Here is a 21,329-nt window from a genome sequence, read left to right on the forward strand (position 1 = left end):
CATAAACCAATAGAACATAGAACATAGCATAATACAGCACAGAACAGGCCCTTCGGCACACGATGTTGTGCTGAACATTTGTCCGAGCTTAAGCACCCATCCATGTACCTATCCAATTGCCACTTAAAGGTCGCCAATGATTCTGACTCTGCCACTCCCACAGGCAGCGCATTCCATGCCCCCACCACTCTCTGGGTAAAGAACCTACCCCTGACATCTCCCCTATTCCTTCCACCCTTCACCTTAAATTTATGTCCCCTTGTAACACTCTGTTGTACCCGGGGAAAAAGTCTCTGACTGTCTACTCTATTCCCCTGATCATCTTATAAACCTCTATCAAGTCACCCCTCATCCTTCTCCGTTCCAATGAGAAAAGGCCTAGCACGCTCAACCTATCCTCGTATGATCTATTCTCCATTCCAGGCAACATCCTGGTAAATCTTCTCTGCACCCTCTCCAAAGCTTCCACATCTTTCCTAAAGTGAGGCGACCAGAACTGCACACAGTACTCCAAATGTGGCCTAACCAAAGTCCTGTACAGCTGTAACATCACTTCACGACTCTTGAATTCAATCCCTCTGCTAATGAACGCTAATACACCATAGGCCTTCTTACAAGCTCTATCTACCTGAGTGGCAACTTTCAAAGATCTATGAACATAGACCCCAAGATCCCTCTGCTCCTCCACCTTACTAAGAACCCTACTGTTAACCCTGTATTCTGCATTCTTATTTGTCCTTCCAAAATGGACAACCTCACACTTGGCAGGGTTGAACTCCATCTGCCACTCCTCAGCCCAGCTCTGCATCATATTTAAGTCCCTTTGCAGCCGACAACAGCCCTCCTCACTATCCACAACTCCACCAATCTTCATATCATCTGCAAATTTACTGACCCACCCTTAGACTCCCTCTTCCAAGTCATTAATAAAAATTACAAACAGCAGAGGACCCAGAACTGATCCCTGCAGAACTCTACTTGTAACTGGGCTCCAGGCTGAATATTTACCATCTACCACCACTCTCTGACTTCGACCGGTTAGCCAGTTTTCTATCCAACTGGCCAAATTTCTCTCTATCCCATGCCTCCTGACTTTCCGCATAAGCCTACCATGGGAAACCTTATCAAATGCCTTACTAAAGTCCATGTATACTATATCCACTGCTCTACCCTCATCCACCTGCTTGGTCACCGCCTCAAAGAATTCAATAAGACTTGTAAGGCAGGACCTACCCTTCACAAATCCGTGCTGGCTGTCCCTAATCAAGCCGTGTCTTTCCAGATACTCATAAATCCTATCCCTCAGTACCCTTTCCATTACTTTACCTACCACCGAAGTAAGACTAACTAGCCTGTAATTCCCGGGGTTATCCCTATTCCCTTTTTTGAACAGGGGCACAACATTCGCCACTCTCCAGTCCCCTGGTACCACCCCTGTTCACATTGAAGACGAAAAGATCATTGCCAAAGGCTCTGCAATTTCCTCTCTTGCTTCCCACATAATCCTAGGATATATCCCATCAGGCCCGGGGGACTTGTCTATCCTCAAGTTATTCAAAATGTCCAACACATCTTCCTTCCTAACAAGTATCTCCTCTAGCTTACCAGTCCATTTCACACTCTCCTCTTCAACAAACGGTCCCTCTCGTTTGTAAATACTGAAGAAAAGTACTCATTCAAGACCTCACTTATCTCTTCCGATTCAATACACAGTCTCCCACTACTGTCCTTGATCGGACCTACCCTCGTTCTCGTCATTCTCATGTTTCTCACATACGCATAAAATGCCTTGGGGTTATCCTTGATCCTATCCGCCAAAGATTTTTCATGCCCTCTCTTAGCTCTCCTCATCCATTTCTTCAGCTCCCTTCTGGCAATCCCAAATCCCTCCACTGCTCTGTCTGAACCTTGTTTCCTCAACCTTATGTAAGCCCCCTTCTTCCTCTTTACAAGACATTCAACCTCCCTCGTCAACCAAGGTTCCCTCACACGACCATCTCTTTCCTGCCTGACAGGTACATACATATCAAGGATACGTCGTATCTGTTCCTTGAAAAAGTTCCACATTTCCACGACATCCTTCCCTGACAGCCTATGCTCCCAACTTATGCTCCTCAGATCCTGTCCTACAGCATCGTATTTACCCTTCCCCCAGTTGTAAAACCTACCCTGTTGCACGCACCTATCTCTCTCCATAACCAAGGTGAAAGTCACAGAATTGTGGTCACCATCACCAAAATGTTCACCCACTAACAAGTCCATCACTTATCCCGGTTCGTTACCAAGTACCAAATCCAATATGGCCTCCCCTCTGGTCGGGCAATCTACATACTGAGTTAGAAAAGCTTCCTGTACACACTGCACAAACACCGCCCCGTCCAATCTACTTGATCTAAAGAGCTTCCAATCAATGTTTGGGAAGTTGAAATCACCCATGACTACGACCCTGTGGCTTCTGCACCTTTCCAAAATCTGTTTCCCAATCTGTTTCTCCACATCTCTGCTGCTATTGGGGGGCCTATAGTAAACACCCAACAAGGTGACTGCACCTTTCCTATTTCTGACTTCAGCCCATACTACCTCCAAAGGCAGATCCCCCTCGTACTGTCTTTCTGCACCCGTTATACCATTTCTAATTAGAAACGCCACCCCCCTCCTTTTTTACCACCATCCCTAATCTTACTGAAACATCTGTAACCAGGAACCTCCAACAACCATTCCTGTCCCTCTTCTATCCACGTTTCCGTGATGGCCACAACATCGTAGTCCCAGGTACCGATCCACGCTTTAAGTTCACCCACCTTATTTCTGATACTCCTTGCATTGAAGTATACACACTTGAGCCCATCTCTGTGTCCGCAAGTACTCCCTGTCAGTGCTACCTTCTCCACAGCCTCCCCACATACTTGGACATCCTGACAAACAGCTAGCCTACTTGCTGGACTACAAGTCCGGATCCCATCCCCCTGCCAAATTAGTTTAAACCTCCCCGAAGAGTGCTAGCAAACCTACCCCCCAGGATATTGGTGCCCTTCTGGTTCAGGTGCAACCTGTCCTGCTTGTACAGGTCCCACCTTCCCCAGAATGCAGTCCAATTGTCCAAATACCTGAAGCCCTCCCTCCTACACCATCCTTGCAGCCACGTGTTCAACTGCACTCTCTCCCTATTCCTTGCCTCACTGTCACGTGGCACCGGCAACAACCCAGAGATGGCGACTCTGTCCGTCCTAGCTTTTAGCTTCCAGCCTAACTCCCTGAGCTCCTGAATGACCTCCCCACCCCTCTTCCTACCTATGTCGTTGGTGCCAACGTGCACCACGACTTCTGGCTGCACACCCTCCCCCTTAAGGATTCTGAAGACACGGTCCGAGATGTCTCGGACCCTGGCACCCGGGAGGCAACAAACCATCCGAGAGTCTCGCCCATGTCCACAGAACCGTCTGTCCGTCCCTCTAACTAAAGAGACTCCTATAACTAGCGCTCTCCTCCTCTCCCCCTTTCCCTTCTGAGCCTCAGAGCCGGACCTCGTGCCAGAGACCCGGTCACTGCAGCTTACCCCTGCTAGGCCGTCCCCCCCAATAGTATCCAAAGCGGTATATTTATTGTTGAGGGGAACGACCACAGGGGATCCCTGCACTGCCTGCTTCCTCCCCTTCCCACCTCTAACTGTTACCCAGCTACCTCTGTTCTCTGGCGTAACTATGTCCCTGTAGCTTCTATCACCCTCTCAGCCTCTTGAATAATCCTCAGTTCATCCAACTCCAGTTCCAGTTCCCTAACTCGTTCTGTGAGATGCAGGATCTGACTGCATTTCCTGCAGATGAAGTCGGCAGGAGTATCGGTGGTCACCCCTACCTCGTACATCCTGCAGGAGGAACATTCCACTGCCTGCGCTGCCATTACTCTACACTTCGTCTCCAAAACAAGAACACTGAGTAGCTTACCTGTGGACTTTAAAGTTAGGTTAGAGGAGGAGGATGGGACGGAGGCCCTACTATGTAGGGCCTGGGGTCTAGAACACACCCACTCAAATATCAATCACTTATCTTCCCGACTAGCTCTGCACTCCAACTTCACTTCCGCCCAGCTCGCGCTGCTCTCTGCTGTGAAAAGACCGTTGGCATCGAGGTAAGTTCTTAAATATCAATCACTTACCTTCCCGACTAGCTCTGCGCTCCAACTTCACTTCCGCCCAGCTCGCGCCGCTCTCTGCTGTGAAAAGACCGTTGGCGTCGAGGTAATCTGCATTACTTGCATTGAAAGCTTAGTTTTAATGTGGACATTTTAGATTGGTCCTGCCAAAAACAAATCAGGCATATCTGCTTTGTAATTTTTTTTAAAATTCATTCATAGGACATGGATATCACTGGCTAGCCAGCATTTATTGCCCATCTTTAGTTGCCTTTGAGAAAGTGGTGGAAAGCTACCTTCTTGAACTGCTGCAATTCATGTGTTATAAGTTGATGCACAATACCCTCTGGGAGGGAATTATGATCCAGCGACAGGGAAGAAACAGCTATGTATTTCCAAGTCAGGATTATGAGTGGCTGGGAGGGGAACTTGCAGTTGGTGATGTTCCCAAATATCTGCTGTCTTGTCCTTCTAGATAGAAATGGTTGTGGCTTTGGAAGGTGCTGTCTGAGGATCTTTGGTGAATTTCTGCAGTGTATCTTGTAGACAGCACACACTGCTGCTACTACGTGTCAATGGTGGAGTGAGTGGATGCTTGTGGATGAGGTACCAGTCAAGTGGACTGCTTTGTCCTGGATAGTGTCAAGCTTCTTGACTGTTGTTGGAGCTACATCCATCCAGGCAAGTGGGGAGTATTCCATTGCACTCCTGACTCGTCCTTGTGGATCATGAGCAGGCTTTGGGGAATCAAGAAATGAATAACTTGCCACAGTATTCCTAGCCTCAGTATTTATATGGTGAGTGGAGTTGAATTTCTGGTCACTGGTCAATAGGATATTGACAGTGGGTAATGGTAACACTATTGAATGTCAAGGAGTGGTATTTAGATTGCATCTTACTGGGGATGGTAATATACCTGGCATTTGTGTGACATGAATATTACTTACTGCTTATTAGCTGAAGTCTGCATATTTTCCAGTTTTTGATGCATTTGAAAATGGACTGCTTGATATGAAGCTGAATTTTTAAAACATTTGATCTTTAAAGGAAATGTTAAGCTTTTGTTTGTTTTGGAATATATTTTAGAATAGACGACTATGAAAGTTTGTTGGTATTTTGCAGAAAAAAAATCAAAACACATGTGTTGAGAAAGACCCCTCTGCAACTCAGCTAGAGTATTTCATGGTTAAGATGAACGAACACATCATCCTCCGAGGTGGGAGGACGTGACCTTAACTCTCATTGAAAATGCCATCTCTGCAGATATCATCACAGTAAAGAATCTGAAACAAAACTTGTTGTTTGCTGTCCCTCAATTCAAGGATGGCTTATGCTCAGTGTCACAAGTTTCTGCAGTCTTCATGTGACTTTACAGGCCAATTCTTGACCCACAGATCTTTGGGTACAAGAGGCAGGATACAGTGGCAGAGATGGTGGGATCTCGAATGCAGCATCTGCTTCCTTTTTCTTTTCTGCTGCCACTTTGTCTCATTATAAAGACATTGTGACTCAAACCGTGGTACAGCTTGGTGGACAAATTGTCACCATTCTAGTCAATTAGTAGCAATCTCCTTTCAGTTATTGATATCAAGGCAGTTATGTTTCAAAGAGAGCAGGATATAGGGCTTTAGATCCTGCCTTATTCACTCACCCAATTTACCCAGGTTCAGGCCTCAATGATTGCACCTGTGTGGCCACTAAGGTACTGATTAGCTGTCCAGTGTCCAGAAGAATTTCCAGTTCCTCAGAAAACAGGCTGCAATGATAACAAGATCTTACCCTTTGTGTGCACTCAATTTCCTGGCAGCTGCTATGACAGCTTCATTCCACACCAGCCCAGGCTATCTCAGCACCTCATTCCAACTTTAACTTTGCGCATCAACCTAAGATCAAGGAAAATTCCTTAAAGGGATGGTTACTGACTTGTTTACCAGAGTTCCATTCAGGGGTACAGAGGTGATACATTCAATGCACCTGGTCAATAGGACACCCATTGAGATGCCCACCTAACTTCTGACGATGCACCTCCAGTTCCTCGTCCAGTCAGGTAAGGCCCTACTGTACACTTGCGCTGCATTCTCTATCACATAGACCTTTAGAATGATGTGGACCTTGAGGGCAACGAGGCCACAGACAGACAGTTGTTACAAAAGGAGCAAAAACAGGAGCTGAGACAGGAGGAAGAATTGGAAGTAGAGAAAGATTATACTGAACAGAAAGCTGCTCCTCCTACTTGTGAAACATATCCTCCTCTTACCAACCTCCTTCATGGCCTGCACTGTTCCATCCAAGTCACCATCAATGAACTAGATATTTGGATCCCTCTAAATTGAAGGCTTTGGTACTAACAACGGACCTCTCCATCATGATACTTAATTGGGCCAGTTGGAATGTCTAACTAGAATCAGAAGTCTACGGCATGAAAAAAGGCCCCTCAGCCCATTAGAAATGAATCTTGCAATTCATCTGACTCACTTCCATTCCTGCTGTCGTTGGCTCTTTAAATGGAAAGTATTCCTGCTTCCAAAGCAGTTACTGGCTTAGTCCTGTGAAAAGTCAGAACTTTTAATCAATTTGTCACTAGGCAAAATCAAATGCAGTTCCTGCTTCCTGTCTCCATGAAAAAAAAATAGTAGATTAACTACTTCTGAATGAAAAGACAGCACTGACAGTCATCACTTTCCATTATTTTTAGATTGAAAATAGAATTATGCTTGTTGAATGAAGTATTGCATTTGATCAGAAGAGCATTTCGGACATTCCCTTTTAATCAAGAATGGTTTTGAGTTACACATCATACACATCATACTTTAAGGAAATTAAAAGCTGACTCGTTCTCCTCCTTGAATTGTTGCTGATAAATTTAAAAAATGGTGACCCGATATTGACCAAAACTTTTTCCTGTAGCTAACATTATTCTTTGAAGATTTATTTACCTCCTCCAATTTTAGGTTTGGTTAAAAGTAATAAAACCGGGTCTAGTGAAAAAAAAAACAGTAAAGAATTCTTTTTGCGCTAATGGAGCGAATTGATTTTGTGTAAAATATTGCGATTGCACTGGATCTTGCTGCAATATAGATACAGTGTTATTGAAATTCCTTTCATCTTCTCATCATCAATAACCACTCCATATGCAACCATCCATGCATGATTTACAGGCAGATCTATCAAACTGAGCTCACTCGTATTGGCATATTAAAACAGGGAATCATTAGAAGGATTCCTATCTTCTGCCTGGCCTTTAAACTTTGGATGGTGCTGATTTACATCTTGTCCTGATTACTGGTTAATGTATGAAGTTTTCAAAGAACACAAACTCAGCTGTATCAAAAGTGTACAAATATTCAAGTTCTTTAAGGATTACGTTGTATTGGAGAGAGACTTAAGGCAAATCTAAAATAATATGATATGCATGTTAATTTAAGTGTTTTAAAATGGAGCCTCAGACCAAAACATTGTACTTGAATTTGCCCCCTTGCCACAGTTGTTTTATCCATGTATCTTTCCAATTTATTAAAGGGAAAATATAAAAATAAAAATTGACATTTGATAATGTGACATTTTGTAATACAATGTACAATATACAATAAAAAGTGCTGACAAAATACTTTTATCTATTCTGACCTGCACTTTCCCACATTTAACAGAATATGCAATTAAAAAAGGGGGAAAAATCATTAGCCAGCTTTCCTCAGTTCCCCAGGAGCAGACAATGCCTGCAGACAATTACATGTGTGCAAGAATTTCTTCAGTGAAAGAGTCAAAGTGAGTTGGGTAGGTAGTCAAAGCATTGTCTGTTCTCGGGAAATTCGAGTAAGTATATGCAATGCTGCTCATTAGCAAATGTATCACCCTTAGATGAAATTGAACTTAACTGCTGGACACTACTGGATTTACAGTCAATTGTATATAATGCCTTTTTTTCTGTTGATTTAAATTTAACTGAATATCCAGTGCTAAAAGTAACCACTCACTCCAAAGATGTCAGACATGGTTCAGTCGCTAGCACTATTGTTTCTGGGTCACAAGAGTCTCGGTTCAAGTACACTATAGACGGAGTAATGCACTGTTGTATGTGCTGCCTTCCAGATGAAATATTAATCCAAGACTCCAACTACCTGTTTGAGTGGATGCAAGAAATCCTATGGCATTATACTTAAGAAGCACAGGACCATAATCCATGGTGCTCTGGCCAATATTTATCCTTTAATCCACATCACCAAGTAAATTATTTGGCCATTAACACATTGCACTTCGTGGAGTTTTGCTGTGGGCATCTTGACTGCTATACTTTCGACCATACAACAATGACTACATTTTAAGAGTACTTCCTTGGCTGTAAATTGCTATATAATGTTTGATGGTCATGAAAAGTGCAATATAAAAGTAAATCTTTTTTTTATCAAAGTCTCAAAAGCTTTGGTACAAAGCAACCTGCTTCATTAGTTCCCAAGGATGCTTTGGAGTTGGTGTAGCTACATCCCAGCAAGAGTGCTGTCTCTTTGAACAGACTCCTGAAGATAAAATGGGAAGTCATTGCAAGGGTAGCAGATTATTAGTCCAGAAGTGTTCAATACAATCAACTAATAGATGGTCCGAGTTTGATTATCTAAAGTTATTGTGGTTTCAGGCAGTATGCCACTTCCAATTATGTTACAGCTGCGGTCCATTTATCATTTCCTAAAAAGGTTTAGACATGTTTACACAGGGTTCGACTTAGAAAATCAACAGTGCAAGCACAACTTATGCTCAAAATTGTGCTTTATCTTACTTTTTTGTCCAAATTGATCTGCATGTCGCTGGACATAAAATGTTGCCAAACATCAATGAAATTGGGGAGCATTTTAGAATGTTTCTTAAAACTTTTTCTTGTAAAAAAAATGAACTTATGTTTAGGAATGGTAACTTGATGCAGTTTATTAAAATTGGCATAACATGAAAAAAATCTTTTAAATGGTGTGATTAGTTCACCACCTGTAAGTAACCTCATCTTAAAATAACTTGAAATTACTTCATAGTTTTTCAAAGAGCTATTGAGTAGTTATACCAGTGTTCAGAAATCAGTTACTTAGCAAATAAATATAACTTGCACAGTCAAAATCTTTTGAACATGTCTATTAGTTTCCTTTGCTGAAAATGTGTTGCTGGAAAAGCGCAGCAGGTCAGGCAGCATCCAAGGAGCATTTCCAGCAACACATTTTCAGCTAAGATGTCACCTTTTGTTATAAAACCTTAAGTTATCTCAGGAAGGTGATTTAAAATAAGTTCTTGGATTTACATATTAATGAACTGAAACCTGCATTCTGAAATATGAAAGACTTAACAATCCAGGTTTGTTCAATTTATCAATGTATGACCCTGTCATCTTTTGCTATAAATTTCGTGCCTTATGATCTTATACTCCACAACCACATGATGAAGGAGCAATGCTCCGAAAGCTAGTGCTTCCAAATTAACCTATTGGACTATAATCTGGTGTTGCGTGATTTTTAACTTTATCCTCAAATGGGCATGGCCTCTCATCAGGTTAATCGCCATTACAAAGTTCCACTAATTTCAATTGTTTGCAATCCTTCAAGAAGGCTCTTAAGATTAAAATAGTACATTCAAGTGAAAGGAAACTAATAGGAGAAAGTGAGGACTGCAGATGCTGGAGATCAGAGCTGAAAATGTGTTGCTGGAAAAGCGCAGCAGGTCAGGCAGCATCCAAGGAGCATTTCCAGCAACACATTTTCAGCTCTGATCTCCAGCATCTGCAGTCCTCACTTTCTCCTATTAGTTTCCTTTCACTTGAATGTACTAATTTAATCTTAAGAGCCTTCTTGAAGGATTGCAAACAATTGAAATTAGTGGAACTTTGTAATGGCGATTAACCTGATGAGAGGCCATGCCCATTTGAGGATAAATTTAAAAATCACGCAACACCAGATTATAGTCCAATAGGTTAATTTGGAAGCACTAGCTTTCGGAGCATTGCTCTTTCATCATGTGGTTGTGGAGTATAAGATCATAAGGCACGAAATTTATAGCAAAAGATGACAGGGTCATACATTGATAAATTGAACAAACCTGGATTGTTAAGTCTTTCATATTTCAGAATGCAGGTTTCAGTTCATTAATATGTAAATCCAAGAACTTATTTTAAATCACCTTCCTGAGATAACTTAGGGTTTTATAACAAAAGGTGACATCTTAGCTCAGAAAATGCATTAAAGATGTGAGGTCAGAGTCTGTCTGTATCCCAATCTTGCATCAGACTGGTTCTATTTCCAAAGTAGAATTTACAAAATATTACATGTATTGACTGCCTGTAGATTGTACATTTTTTGAGCAAAATAGAATGTATGTGCAAATATAATTTTACAAATACAAATTCACCCCATAATCCTGTATGTATGTGTGCATGCATGAGAGAGAGAGTGTGTGCGTATGAGTATGAGTGCAGGTAAGAGAGTGTTTGTTTGCATGTGTGAAAGCTTGGTGAAGCGTGTGTGTGGGTGTGATGGAGTATAAGCCTGTGAGAGGGTATGTGCATGGGTGTGAGTGTGAGGGGTGTATGTGTATGAGAGAGGGTCTGTGTGAGTGTGTGAGTATGTATGAGAGTGTGTGTGTGTGTATGTGTGTGTACATAGTGTAGTGAGGTCACCTGTAGTGTGATATGAACCCAAGGTCTAGATTGAGGCCATCCCCATGCTACCAAACTTGGCTTTCAGCCTCTACTTGGCTACTTTGTGTTGTTGCCTAACCCAAAGTCCATCTTGAAGGACAGTCACCCGAAGATACAAGGTTTAAAGGTGAAAAGCAGAAGTGTAGGGAAGGTTTTGGCGAGGTGCTCATCCTCACTGATAATGTGTTGCAGGCTGTGAAGAACATGGTGTAGTTTCTTGGCTCCTGGGCAGGCTAGTACTCGGCAAAGTGGCCGAGCAGAGGCTGATGACCAAGTTCAGTACCCACGGGGATGGCCTCAACTGGGACTCAATCTTGAATTCATGTTAAACTACAGGTGGTCCCTTTGTCTCTCTCTCTCCCTTCTCTCTCTCTCTCTGTCTTTCTCTCTCTGTCTCTCTCTCTCTCACACACACACACACACTCTCTCTCTCATGTGCACTCACACTCATGCACACACACTCTCTCTCTCTTTCTCTCTCACATGCATGCACATACACATACAATTCAATGGAGTGAATTTGTATTTGCATAATTATATTTGCAGATACATTCTATTTTGCTCAAAAAATGCACAATCTGCAGTCACACAATGCAGGCAGTCAAACAATGTAATATTTTGTAAATTCCACTTTGGAAATAGAACCAGTCTGACTCAAGACTGGGATATAGACAGACTCGGACCTCATATCTTTAATGCTTTGTCTGAGCTGAGATGTCACCTTTTGTTACAAAACCTTATGTTATCTCGGGAAGGTGACTTAAAAGAAGTTTTGGGAATTACATATTAATGAACCGAAACATGCATTCTAAAAGATGAAAGACTTAACAATCCAGTTTTGTTCAATATATCACAGTATGACACTGTAATATAAAAATTATGTATCTTATGAGCTTATATTTCACAACTACCTGATGAAGGAGCAGCGCTCCAAAAGCTAGTGCTTCCAAATAGACCCGTTGGACTATAACCTGGTGTTGTGTGATTTTTAACTTTGTCCACCCCAGTCCGACACCGGATCCTCCACATCATTCAAGGATAATGTACTTTGTGCTTAAATGTTCTGCTATCTGTTATGCTTGTTTTGATGACGTCAGGCATATTCCATTGAAAAAGCAATGTAACGTGGTGGAAACTCCTCTTCAGTGCATGCATACTCAATGGATTACATACATTCACACTTTGCAACGTGTTGATAATGAAATACTCACAAGTATCAGGTTTGAGTAAACCATGAGAATTCCTGAAGTACTGCGGGTTTTCAATCACAGGAATCTTTGTCATCCCAATGATAACTGCATCGGGTCCACCTTCTGAGGAGGATGGAGTGTTGCTGCCATTAGTTACATGATGTAATGGACTGGCTGAATCATCATCAGTGCTGATTACTGAAGAAGGACCTAGAAGTAGTTTACATTCATCAAACCTATATATATAACAATGTAAATACTTCAATAGCAGAATTAATGACAAAAATAGCTCAGATCACCAGTGTATAATTTTTGAAGAAAATAAATAGATTTTGTTTGTTGAATATCTGTACTCTTTGAAATACTTCATGTAAATGCTGGAGAATGAGATATTAATTGGATTTCTGGAGCAATACATTATCAGTCCTCAAAGATTAAGCTTTGCCATTCCCCACTCAGCAAAAGAACACTGTGATAGTAGCAATAAACACTCTCCATTAATATTACTATTAATATTGCACAATCCAATTTAACTGCCCTACATGCCAACATTTTTAAAAAACAGTTTTAAAAAAAACTGCCACACATTCAAAATGGCTGGCAATTCAAAAAGAAGTGCAAAGCGAAGCAAATGCAGTGTCCATAAGCTTTAGAATGAAAAAAATAATGGTAATTTTCCTTTTTGTTACATTTGCTTTCAAAACTTTTAATGGTGTTTTGGATCACATGGCAGAATTTAGTATGTTGGTCTACAAAATATAATAGCACATGAAATGTAATTACAATGAGAGTGCATTGAAATATGAGCTTGTCTTGATCAAAGGTCCAGGAACATCCAATATTTCATCAGTCTTGTTAATATACAAGGGTGAATAACAGGAACATAAAAATGCACTTTTGCTCTAAATTTAGATATTTCAAAAGAGAAATGTGAGCATAATTTATTTCATAGAGTTTGATAGACAGCATCTCTGGAAATATAGATTTTTGATATTTTCTGATGTAAGTTGCAGTCTGCTTGCTTTTGAAACCAAAACTAATGGTAAATGAAATGCATTCAATGCTCAATTGAATCTGCTAACAATACTAAATCATCCACACAAAAAGCATACATTTTAAAAGTGCTCAGAAATGATGCTTCCAAGACATTTTTATAATAACACTGATGAAGACATTGATCTGGATCAGTTGCAGTGAACAATTTTACCAGCATTTCTGTTCCAAGAAATAACTTCAAAAGCTTCAGCCTTGCCTTTATAAAGATCTTATAACTGAAAACCAACCAGCTCTTTTTCCAAGGTATGGTGATAGACTCAAGAATCATTGAGAAAATTCATTTGTGATTTTATTGCACAAGGAATGTAAATAATATTTTATAAAACTGGTCATAAGACAGATAATGATTTTGACAATTATGAACTCTAACAATTCTGAGGAGTTAAACACTCATCTTCGGAAGTGCATCCCCATTGCACTAATTCCACTACTTTCAAACTGACTAACACTGCATCTGCCATGGTTGAGATAGCTTGTTATGAGCACAATTGTGAATAAAGCTAAGAAATAGAATTGTTGAGATCTGAATTAATTTCACTTAAGGCATTTACAGTGGAGAGGAAAAAAATCACAATTCTGGACTTAACACTGTCTAAGCTAATATCCTATAATGGAAACATTTCTTTCTTTCTTAAACTAATGTTTCAAGCCACAATATATTGAAGGCTGCTCTATTTAAAACAAAATAACATGCAATGTCACATTTTCCCAGTTACTATATCTTAAATATGAATATAAGGGTTCCAATTGGTTCTCGTCTCAGTGGCTAACTATTCATTAAGGTGTAAAACTGAACCATCCAGAAAAGTCCCAGGCTCAAAATCTGCTCCAACACTGAACATAGACAGTGTGGTGATGAAAACACTATACTTGTTCTCATGGGCAATAAAATCACCCAGGTTTCTCATTCAGTTGGTCTGTCTGACAATCCCAACTATTATGCATACAAATGGTTGGGAGATCAGGACAGGACTGCAGTACACCCATATAATCAAATAATCTGCTGGCATTTTCCTTGTTGAACACAAAATCAATGAAGAAATGCTGTTGATTGGTCTCACGCTCACAGCCACCTGCAGAGATATTGTCATGGCACGTATTTAGTGGTTAGAATAATGGCAGAATTTGTAAATGGTGAGATATTGGGCACGAACAATATGCAGCCAGGGTAGGGGTTTCAAAATTCTAAATCACCACAGGGCAAGTTTGCAGATGCAACCTGTTGCAAACATCCCACACCTGACTCCAGTTGGAAAACCTTTAGAAGGAAGTCGGTGGGTATGCACAATGAAATACTTGGTGCAATTGTCAGGCCTGCTTGAATTCATCAATGTCAAGAATTTTGCACAGGACATTGCAAAAGGCATGGATTCCATCCTATCCAGCTTAGAAGTAGAGGGGGGGGGGGGGGGGGGGGGGTCAACTCAACTACCACATTATGTGGTGAAAATGTGTTGCTGGAAAAGCGCAGCAGGTAAGGCAGCATCTAAGGAACAGGAGAATCGATGTTTCGGGCATAAGCCCTTCTTCCTACCACATTATGTGGACCTAACCAGAGTAACCAATGTTTGATTACTGATACCTGAGTTTCCATTTCACTACAAGCAGAAACCTTGTATTGTCAGAGTGCTACAGTAGTAACTCAGAAGTTATGCAATGTCAATTTGCTTCTGAGGATGCTCATCCTTCTCCATGGAGGTGTTATGAAATTGAAAATATGTACTGTACCTTTAAGAGAGAATGACAAGCATGTAGCAGGCACAATTGAAAGATGTAACATTTTAGCTGTAACCTAGATACCTCATTGTTTTCACAGCAGTTCAAATTTAACCCATTAGTTTAAATTATGCCCCAAGATACTAAAACCCAATTGAATTTGAATTTTACTGTTTTGACAAAATCAAACCAATGAGACAATCCAATGTTTTGAGGTAAAAAGAGCAGGTACTTTGGACAGTTAGCAGAGAAAGAGCGCCACCTGCCATTGTTCACATAGACTGCCTGAAAACTCTCTTAAAAAAGAAAGTAGCTTTTTCATGTGAACCATCTTTTCTAGATTAGATGAGATTATTTACAGTGTGGAAACAGGCCCTTCGGCTCAACAAGTCCACACCGGCCCACCGAAGCGTAACCCACCCAGACCCACTCTCCTACATTTACCCCTTCACCTAACACTATGGGCAATTTAGCATGGCCAATTCACCTAACCTGCACATTTTTGGATTGTGGGAGGAAACCAGAGCACCCGGAGGAAACCCACGCAGACACGGGGAGAATGTGCAAACTCCACACAGTCAGTCGCCTGAGGTGGGAATTGAACCCTGGTCTCTGGCGCTGTGAGGCAGCAGTGCTAACCACTGTGCCACTGTGCCGTCCACATCTTTACAGCAGAAAATTGAGGATGACCCAGCGAGATCTACAAACAGAGGAAGATCAATGCTGTCGGATTTTGAAACCTGAGTTGCTGTAAATTTAATAGGGGCTTTATCAGATCAGTATATTGTTATAGAGTGGGAGGTAGGTAACAAATTTTTAAGACAAAGGAGGCTTAGAGTTGTAAATAGTTATTGTTTAATGATCACTTTTGGAGCTAAAGAATAAAATATTTTTTATAGATCCTGCATCTTTCAAAATTATAACTTCCTTCCTCTCTCCCCCTGTTCTTTCTGAGTAAACTTTACCCACAGAAGTGAATTCTTTGTACAGATCAGGCACAAACTCCATACCCAGAGTGAAATTTGGATAGTTCTCTGTCACCCATACTTTAACAGATTATGAGGCAAAGTGAACTTTTCTGTGTGTTTGATTTAATTAGCAGAATGGTTTACTACCTTGTCGTAACAGTTTGGGGGCTCGGGCCCATGGTTTGGACAAGTTTAGACAGATCTAAGCTGAGATTTGGACAGATTTGAACAGATTTGTGGTGTGAAAGATCTCAGCAGATTTAAACAATGCCAATTAGTGTCCAAAATCTTTAAATAAAATGTAGGTGAGACAATTTGTTTGATTTTGGTTACTTGTGGTTGGTTAAATTAAAACTGAGAGAAATGGCTCTCAAAATTGCTAAAGAGGTTCTGGGGTTTGAAGATGATCCCCAAATTTTCCAGGAAGGTTTAGGAGGAACGAAAAAGATCTTACTTTTAGAATTAGCAAAGAGGTTAGAATTGGGTTTAACCAAGGACAAACATAAAGCTGAAATCATAAGGGAGTTACTCAAACAAGTGCAGAAACAGACAAGTGCAGTAGAGTTAGAGAAACTTAAGTTACAATTGAGGAAAATTGAGTTACAAGATAAAGAGAGAGGAAAAAGAATGGGAAAAAGAAAGAGAAAAAGAGAGAAGAAAGAGACGCAGTCATAGAGTCATAAAGTCATAGAGATGTACAGCATGGAAACAGGCCCTTCTGACCACCCCGTCCATGCTGACCAGATATCCCAACCCAATCTAGTCCCACCTGCCAGCACCCGGCCCATATCCCTCCAAACCTATATACCCATATACTCATTATATACCCATCCAAATGCCTCTTAAATGTTGCAATTGTACCAGCCTCCACAAGAGAGAAAAAGAGAGAGAATTTGAACTTCAGAAGTTGCGAATTAGTCAGCAAAGTCAAGTCAACAGGATGGAGATTAAAAGAGAATGTAGTGATATATACAAAATGTTAAAACACTGCTATATTTTGATGAGAAAAATATCATAGCCTTCTTTATTTCATTTGAAAAATTGGTTAGGCAGATAGAGTGGTCAGAGGACTTGTGGGTAATGATATTTCAGACTAACCTGGTAGGCAGAGCTAATGAGGTATTTGCAGTGCTGTCAGATGAGGGGTCAAGACATTATGAAGAGGTTAAACAGGCTATTTTAAGTGCTTATGAATTGGTACCAGAAGCGTATAGACAGTGGTTCAGAAACACAAAGAAGGAGCCAGGTCAGACTTAATTTGAGTTCGCAAGAGTTAAACATGGTCATTTTTATAGATTGGTGTGGGTATTAAAAATAGATAAGAGGCTCTAAGAAAGATTATTCTACTGGAAGAGTTTAACAGCTCACTTCCAGAAATGATAAGAATTCATGTGGCTGAACATAAAGTTCAAGAAGTGAGAAGATCAGCAGAGATGGCAGATGAATATACATTGGTGCATACAACAAAGCTTAGCTTCTGGCAAGAATTTCATCCTGTGAGGGATAGAATTTGGGAGAAGGGGAGATCCTACACTATGAAACAAAGTGTAGAGAACACTGGTAATTGTTTATACGTGTTAAAAAAGAAGCCCAAGAGGGTGAAAAAGAGGAGAAAGGCCGAAGGTGTAACGGAGTGGGACACTGAAAATTACAGTGCCGGTGGTTTAAAATGGGCACTGCCAGAAAGTGGGACACATAAAGTCACAGTGCTGGTCGCTAAAGAAAGACACTGTGGGAAAAGATGTGGTAAAAGAAGCTAAGCCAGTGGCATTAGCAAAAATAGTAAAGGAGACACAAGAAGAGATGAGGAACTGCAGGAGAGTGCACAGCCTAGGCAGGGGCTGGGTATGGAGTTTGTGCCTGATCTGTACAAAGAATTCACTTCTGTGGGTAAAGTTTACTCAGAAAGAACAGGGGGAGAGAGGAAGGAAGTTATAATTTTGAAAGATGCAGGATCTAACCAGTCTCTAATAAATAAGAGATGAACGTATTTGCACTCTTACTGACCTGTTACCTGAGAGAGTGGTAATTTGTTGGATAGATGGACAGGAATTTAGCGTTGGAGTGCCAACTCAAAACTGGGGAAGTAATAGTGGGAGTGATTGACAGAGGGTCAATTCCAGGAATCCAGTTTGTTCTTGGGTATGATTTAGCAGGATCCAAGGTAGGAGTGACACCCCTTGGGAGACGCCCAAGGAAGACCAGGGAACTAAGAATTTAAAAGAAAAATACCCAGGTATTTTCACAGACTGTGTAGTAACAAGATCTTACTATCATAAGTCACAGCACAAAGCAAAAACTAAAGAGAAAGATGAAGGAGTTGAAGCTCAGTTTGCAGATACCATTTGATGTAATGGTGCAGGATAAATCTGAACGGCAGAGGGTCAGACAGAAGTGTTTAGGCTAATGGACTTATAATAGAAAGACGAGACAATAAAAGATCTATATGTTGATGCATACTCAGAAAAAGAATCAGAATGTATTCCCAAGGGTTATTATCTTAAAGATAGAATCCTAAGATGAAAACGGAGACCACAGCAGGTTAGTGCAGAGGAGAAATGGGCCGAAGTGCACAAGATTGTGCTGCCAGTAGCATACAGACAGGAAGTGTTATGGCAGCATGTGAATTACCAGTACGAGGTCACCTAGGTGTACGGAAGATTCAGGCTAAGGTACAAAAGCATTTGTATTGGCCTGGAATGCACAAGGATGTGGTTAACTTTTGCCATATATGTCATACATGCCAAATGTAAGCCATAGGCAGTAATAAAACCAGCACCTTTGTTGCCAATTCCCGCGTTTGAAGAACCATTCACATGGGTTATGATTGATTGTGAACGTCTCCTTCCAACAATTAAAAGTGGGAACCAGTACCTGCTAACCATAATGGATGTGTCTACCAGATTTCTGCAGCCAATTATGGAGGTTTAGGCAAAAAGGGTCGGAGAGGAGCTAATAGCTTTCTTCACGCGATACGGGCTATCCAGAGAGATTCAATCAGACCAAGAATCTAATTTTACTGCTAGGCTGTTTAAGGAAGTCATGGAGAGCTTAGGTATACTTTAAATCAGGTGCATATCATCCTGAATCCCAGGGACCTTTAGAAAGGTGGCATCAGACTCTGAAGACCATGTGAAGAACACACTGTCAGGATTACTCGAATGATTGGGATAAAGGTATCCCTTTTCCTTGTTTGCCATTGTTTGATGTGGTTCTGTGATTGGAGAGCACTTACTCAACAAAGTGTGCTAATAGCTACACTCAAATCATTTAAAATAATCAGTTTGAGCTTATCACATGGCTCATTTACATTAAATATAAGCTGCATACATTCATTCTCTATGTTTACGTTCTGCAAAAAATGGAAATATGTCCATAACATGCACTTGTATAAAAATGTCCGGGAGCAAGGAGGGGACTTTAGTTTTCTGCATGGACAATGTCTCTGCCAGAGTCAGCATGTCAACAAATCAGCATCTTTCTCCTGTAGTAACTGGAAATTGTGGCGAGTCTTTGAAATTTCCATTCTTTTGCCCTAATCAGGGCAAGATGAAGAGCTTCAGTTAAAGATTCTCTCTTCAACAATATTCATATTTTGTATAACTGAACAATAGAAATATTTTTATCTCTCTTGGAATCCAGAATCTCCCTTGTGTAATAGAGTGACAAATGAGCAGATGTTGCAAATATCACCTGTCCCGGCCTGGTCTCATCCCTTCCTGGCTAAACATCAAGGTCAGCCCATGCATTACCAGGATGGCTGCTGCATGGGATTTCTCTACCTCTCCCCTATCTCAGAAGGAATACCTGTCTTAGTGCTGCCAGCTAGTAAGTTAAATAAAACTGAATGACCCCAATATTTTCAGCAAGTCGGAAATATGTGTGAGAAGCTAAAAATGTTCAGATGCCTTATTTTAAACAATGTCCTCTAGTTTTAGATTAACCCACAAGAAGAAATATTGTCCTAGCATCCACCCTGGCAAACTCCAGCAGAATCTCATGCTTCAATCAGATCAGATCTCATTTTGTTAAACTTCAATGACTACGTAACTTAACTGTTATTATACAACGCACTGATCCCATGAATCAGCAATGTGCGACTGCATTGAATTGCTTCTAATGCAATTATGCATGTCCCTCCTCATGTGAAGAGACCAAAACTGTACATAGTATGACAGATGCAGCCCTCAAGAAAAGTTCTCTGCAGCACTAGCAAGATATCCCTACATTAATGCTCCATTCTCTTCACAATAATTGCCAAAATTCTATCCCTCTATAATGCAGAACTTTATAATTCCTCTCCAGTTTCATCATATATTGCTTTACTACCTGCCAAAATGGACAGATTCACATTTTCCCATATTATACTCCATCTTCTATTTGCCTGGTCATTTAATCTAACTATATCCTTTTGCAGACTGTTTGTGAACTCATCACAAATCACTTTCCTACCTATACTTATGGTATCAGCAAATTTAGCTCCAAGCACCTTGTCCTTTCATCCAAATCATTAACATAGATTGTAAATAGTTGAAGCCCTGCACCGATACCAGTGACACTCCACTAGTTACAGTTTGACAACCTGAAAATAACCCAGGCAAGAGTGCCCTGAGGCATGATACATTGGCGAGACTGAGCAGAGGCTACGGCAATGGATGAATGCACAACAAACAACAGACAGGAGTGTTCCTTCCCAGTCGGAGAACACTTCAGCGGTCAGGGACATACGACCTCGGACCTTCGGATGACTATCCTCCAAGGTGACCTTTGGGTGAGGCAATAGCACAAAGTAGCCAAGCAGAGGCTGATAGCCAAGTTCAGTACCCATGGGGATGGCCTCAACTGGTGACCTTGGGTTCATGTCACACTACAGGTGACCCCACTCTATATATATATATATATATACACACACACACATTCCTCCATACACTCACGCAGACCCTCTCTCATAGACAAGCTCTTTCTCATCTGCTCACACATATACGCCCCACATTCACACCCGCACATGCACCCTCTCACAGACTTTTATCCCTTTACACTCACACTCACAGACACTCACACCACCCCGCACACATGCGCACACACCCACATGCACGCATACATATAAGTTTGTGGGCTGAATTTGTACTTGCAGAATTACATTTTATTTTGCTCAAAAACTGCATGAATCCATGTAAGATTCTGTAAACCCTTTTTTAGAAATAGAATCAATCTGAACGTTGGGGCACAGACAGCCTCATACATGCACCCCACACCTTCAATGCACTATCTGAACCGACATGGCACCTATGGTTAATGTTCACTTGAGAATGTACCTTTTTAAAAAGTGGGATTTATATATGAAAGAACTGAAACCAACATGGTCATTCTAAAAAATGAGAGACTCAACAAACAATCCAGGTCTTTTTCAATATATTATTTCAGTTACATCACACTGTAAACTTTTGCTATAAATTCTGTGTCTTATGATATTATACTCCACAATCACCTGATGAAGGAGCAGCGCTCTGAAAGCTAGTGGGTCCAAATAAACCTGTTGGACTATAACCTGATGGTGTGCGATTTTTAACTTTGAAAAAAACTTCGGTAACACAACTCTCC

At 41.0% G+C, this 21,329-nt stretch overlaps 1 protein-coding gene across 1 annotated transcript in view; it reads right to left on the bottom strand.

Annotated features, from left to right (window-relative positions):
- Positions 1-21,329, bottom strand: part of ntrk2a (neurotrophic tyrosine kinase, receptor, type 2a) — a 257,615-nt gene that overhangs the window by 108,428 nt on the left and 127,858 nt on the right. The window contains exon 12 of the mRNA XM_043713062.2: positions 12,010-12,198. Within this exon, the coding sequence (XP_043568997.1) occupies positions 12,010-12,198 (189 nt within the window). The remainder of the gene's footprint in view (positions 1-12,009; positions 12,199-21,329) is intronic.

Source organism: Chiloscyllium plagiosum, unplaced genomic scaffold (assembly GCF_037043375.1).
Source record: "Chiloscyllium plagiosum isolate Xiang-an unplaced genomic scaffold, Cpla_swu_hap1 HiC_scaffold_2, whole genome shotgun sequence".
NCBI lineage: Eukaryota > Metazoa > Chordata > Chondrichthyes > Orectolobiformes > Hemiscylliidae > Chiloscyllium > Chiloscyllium plagiosum.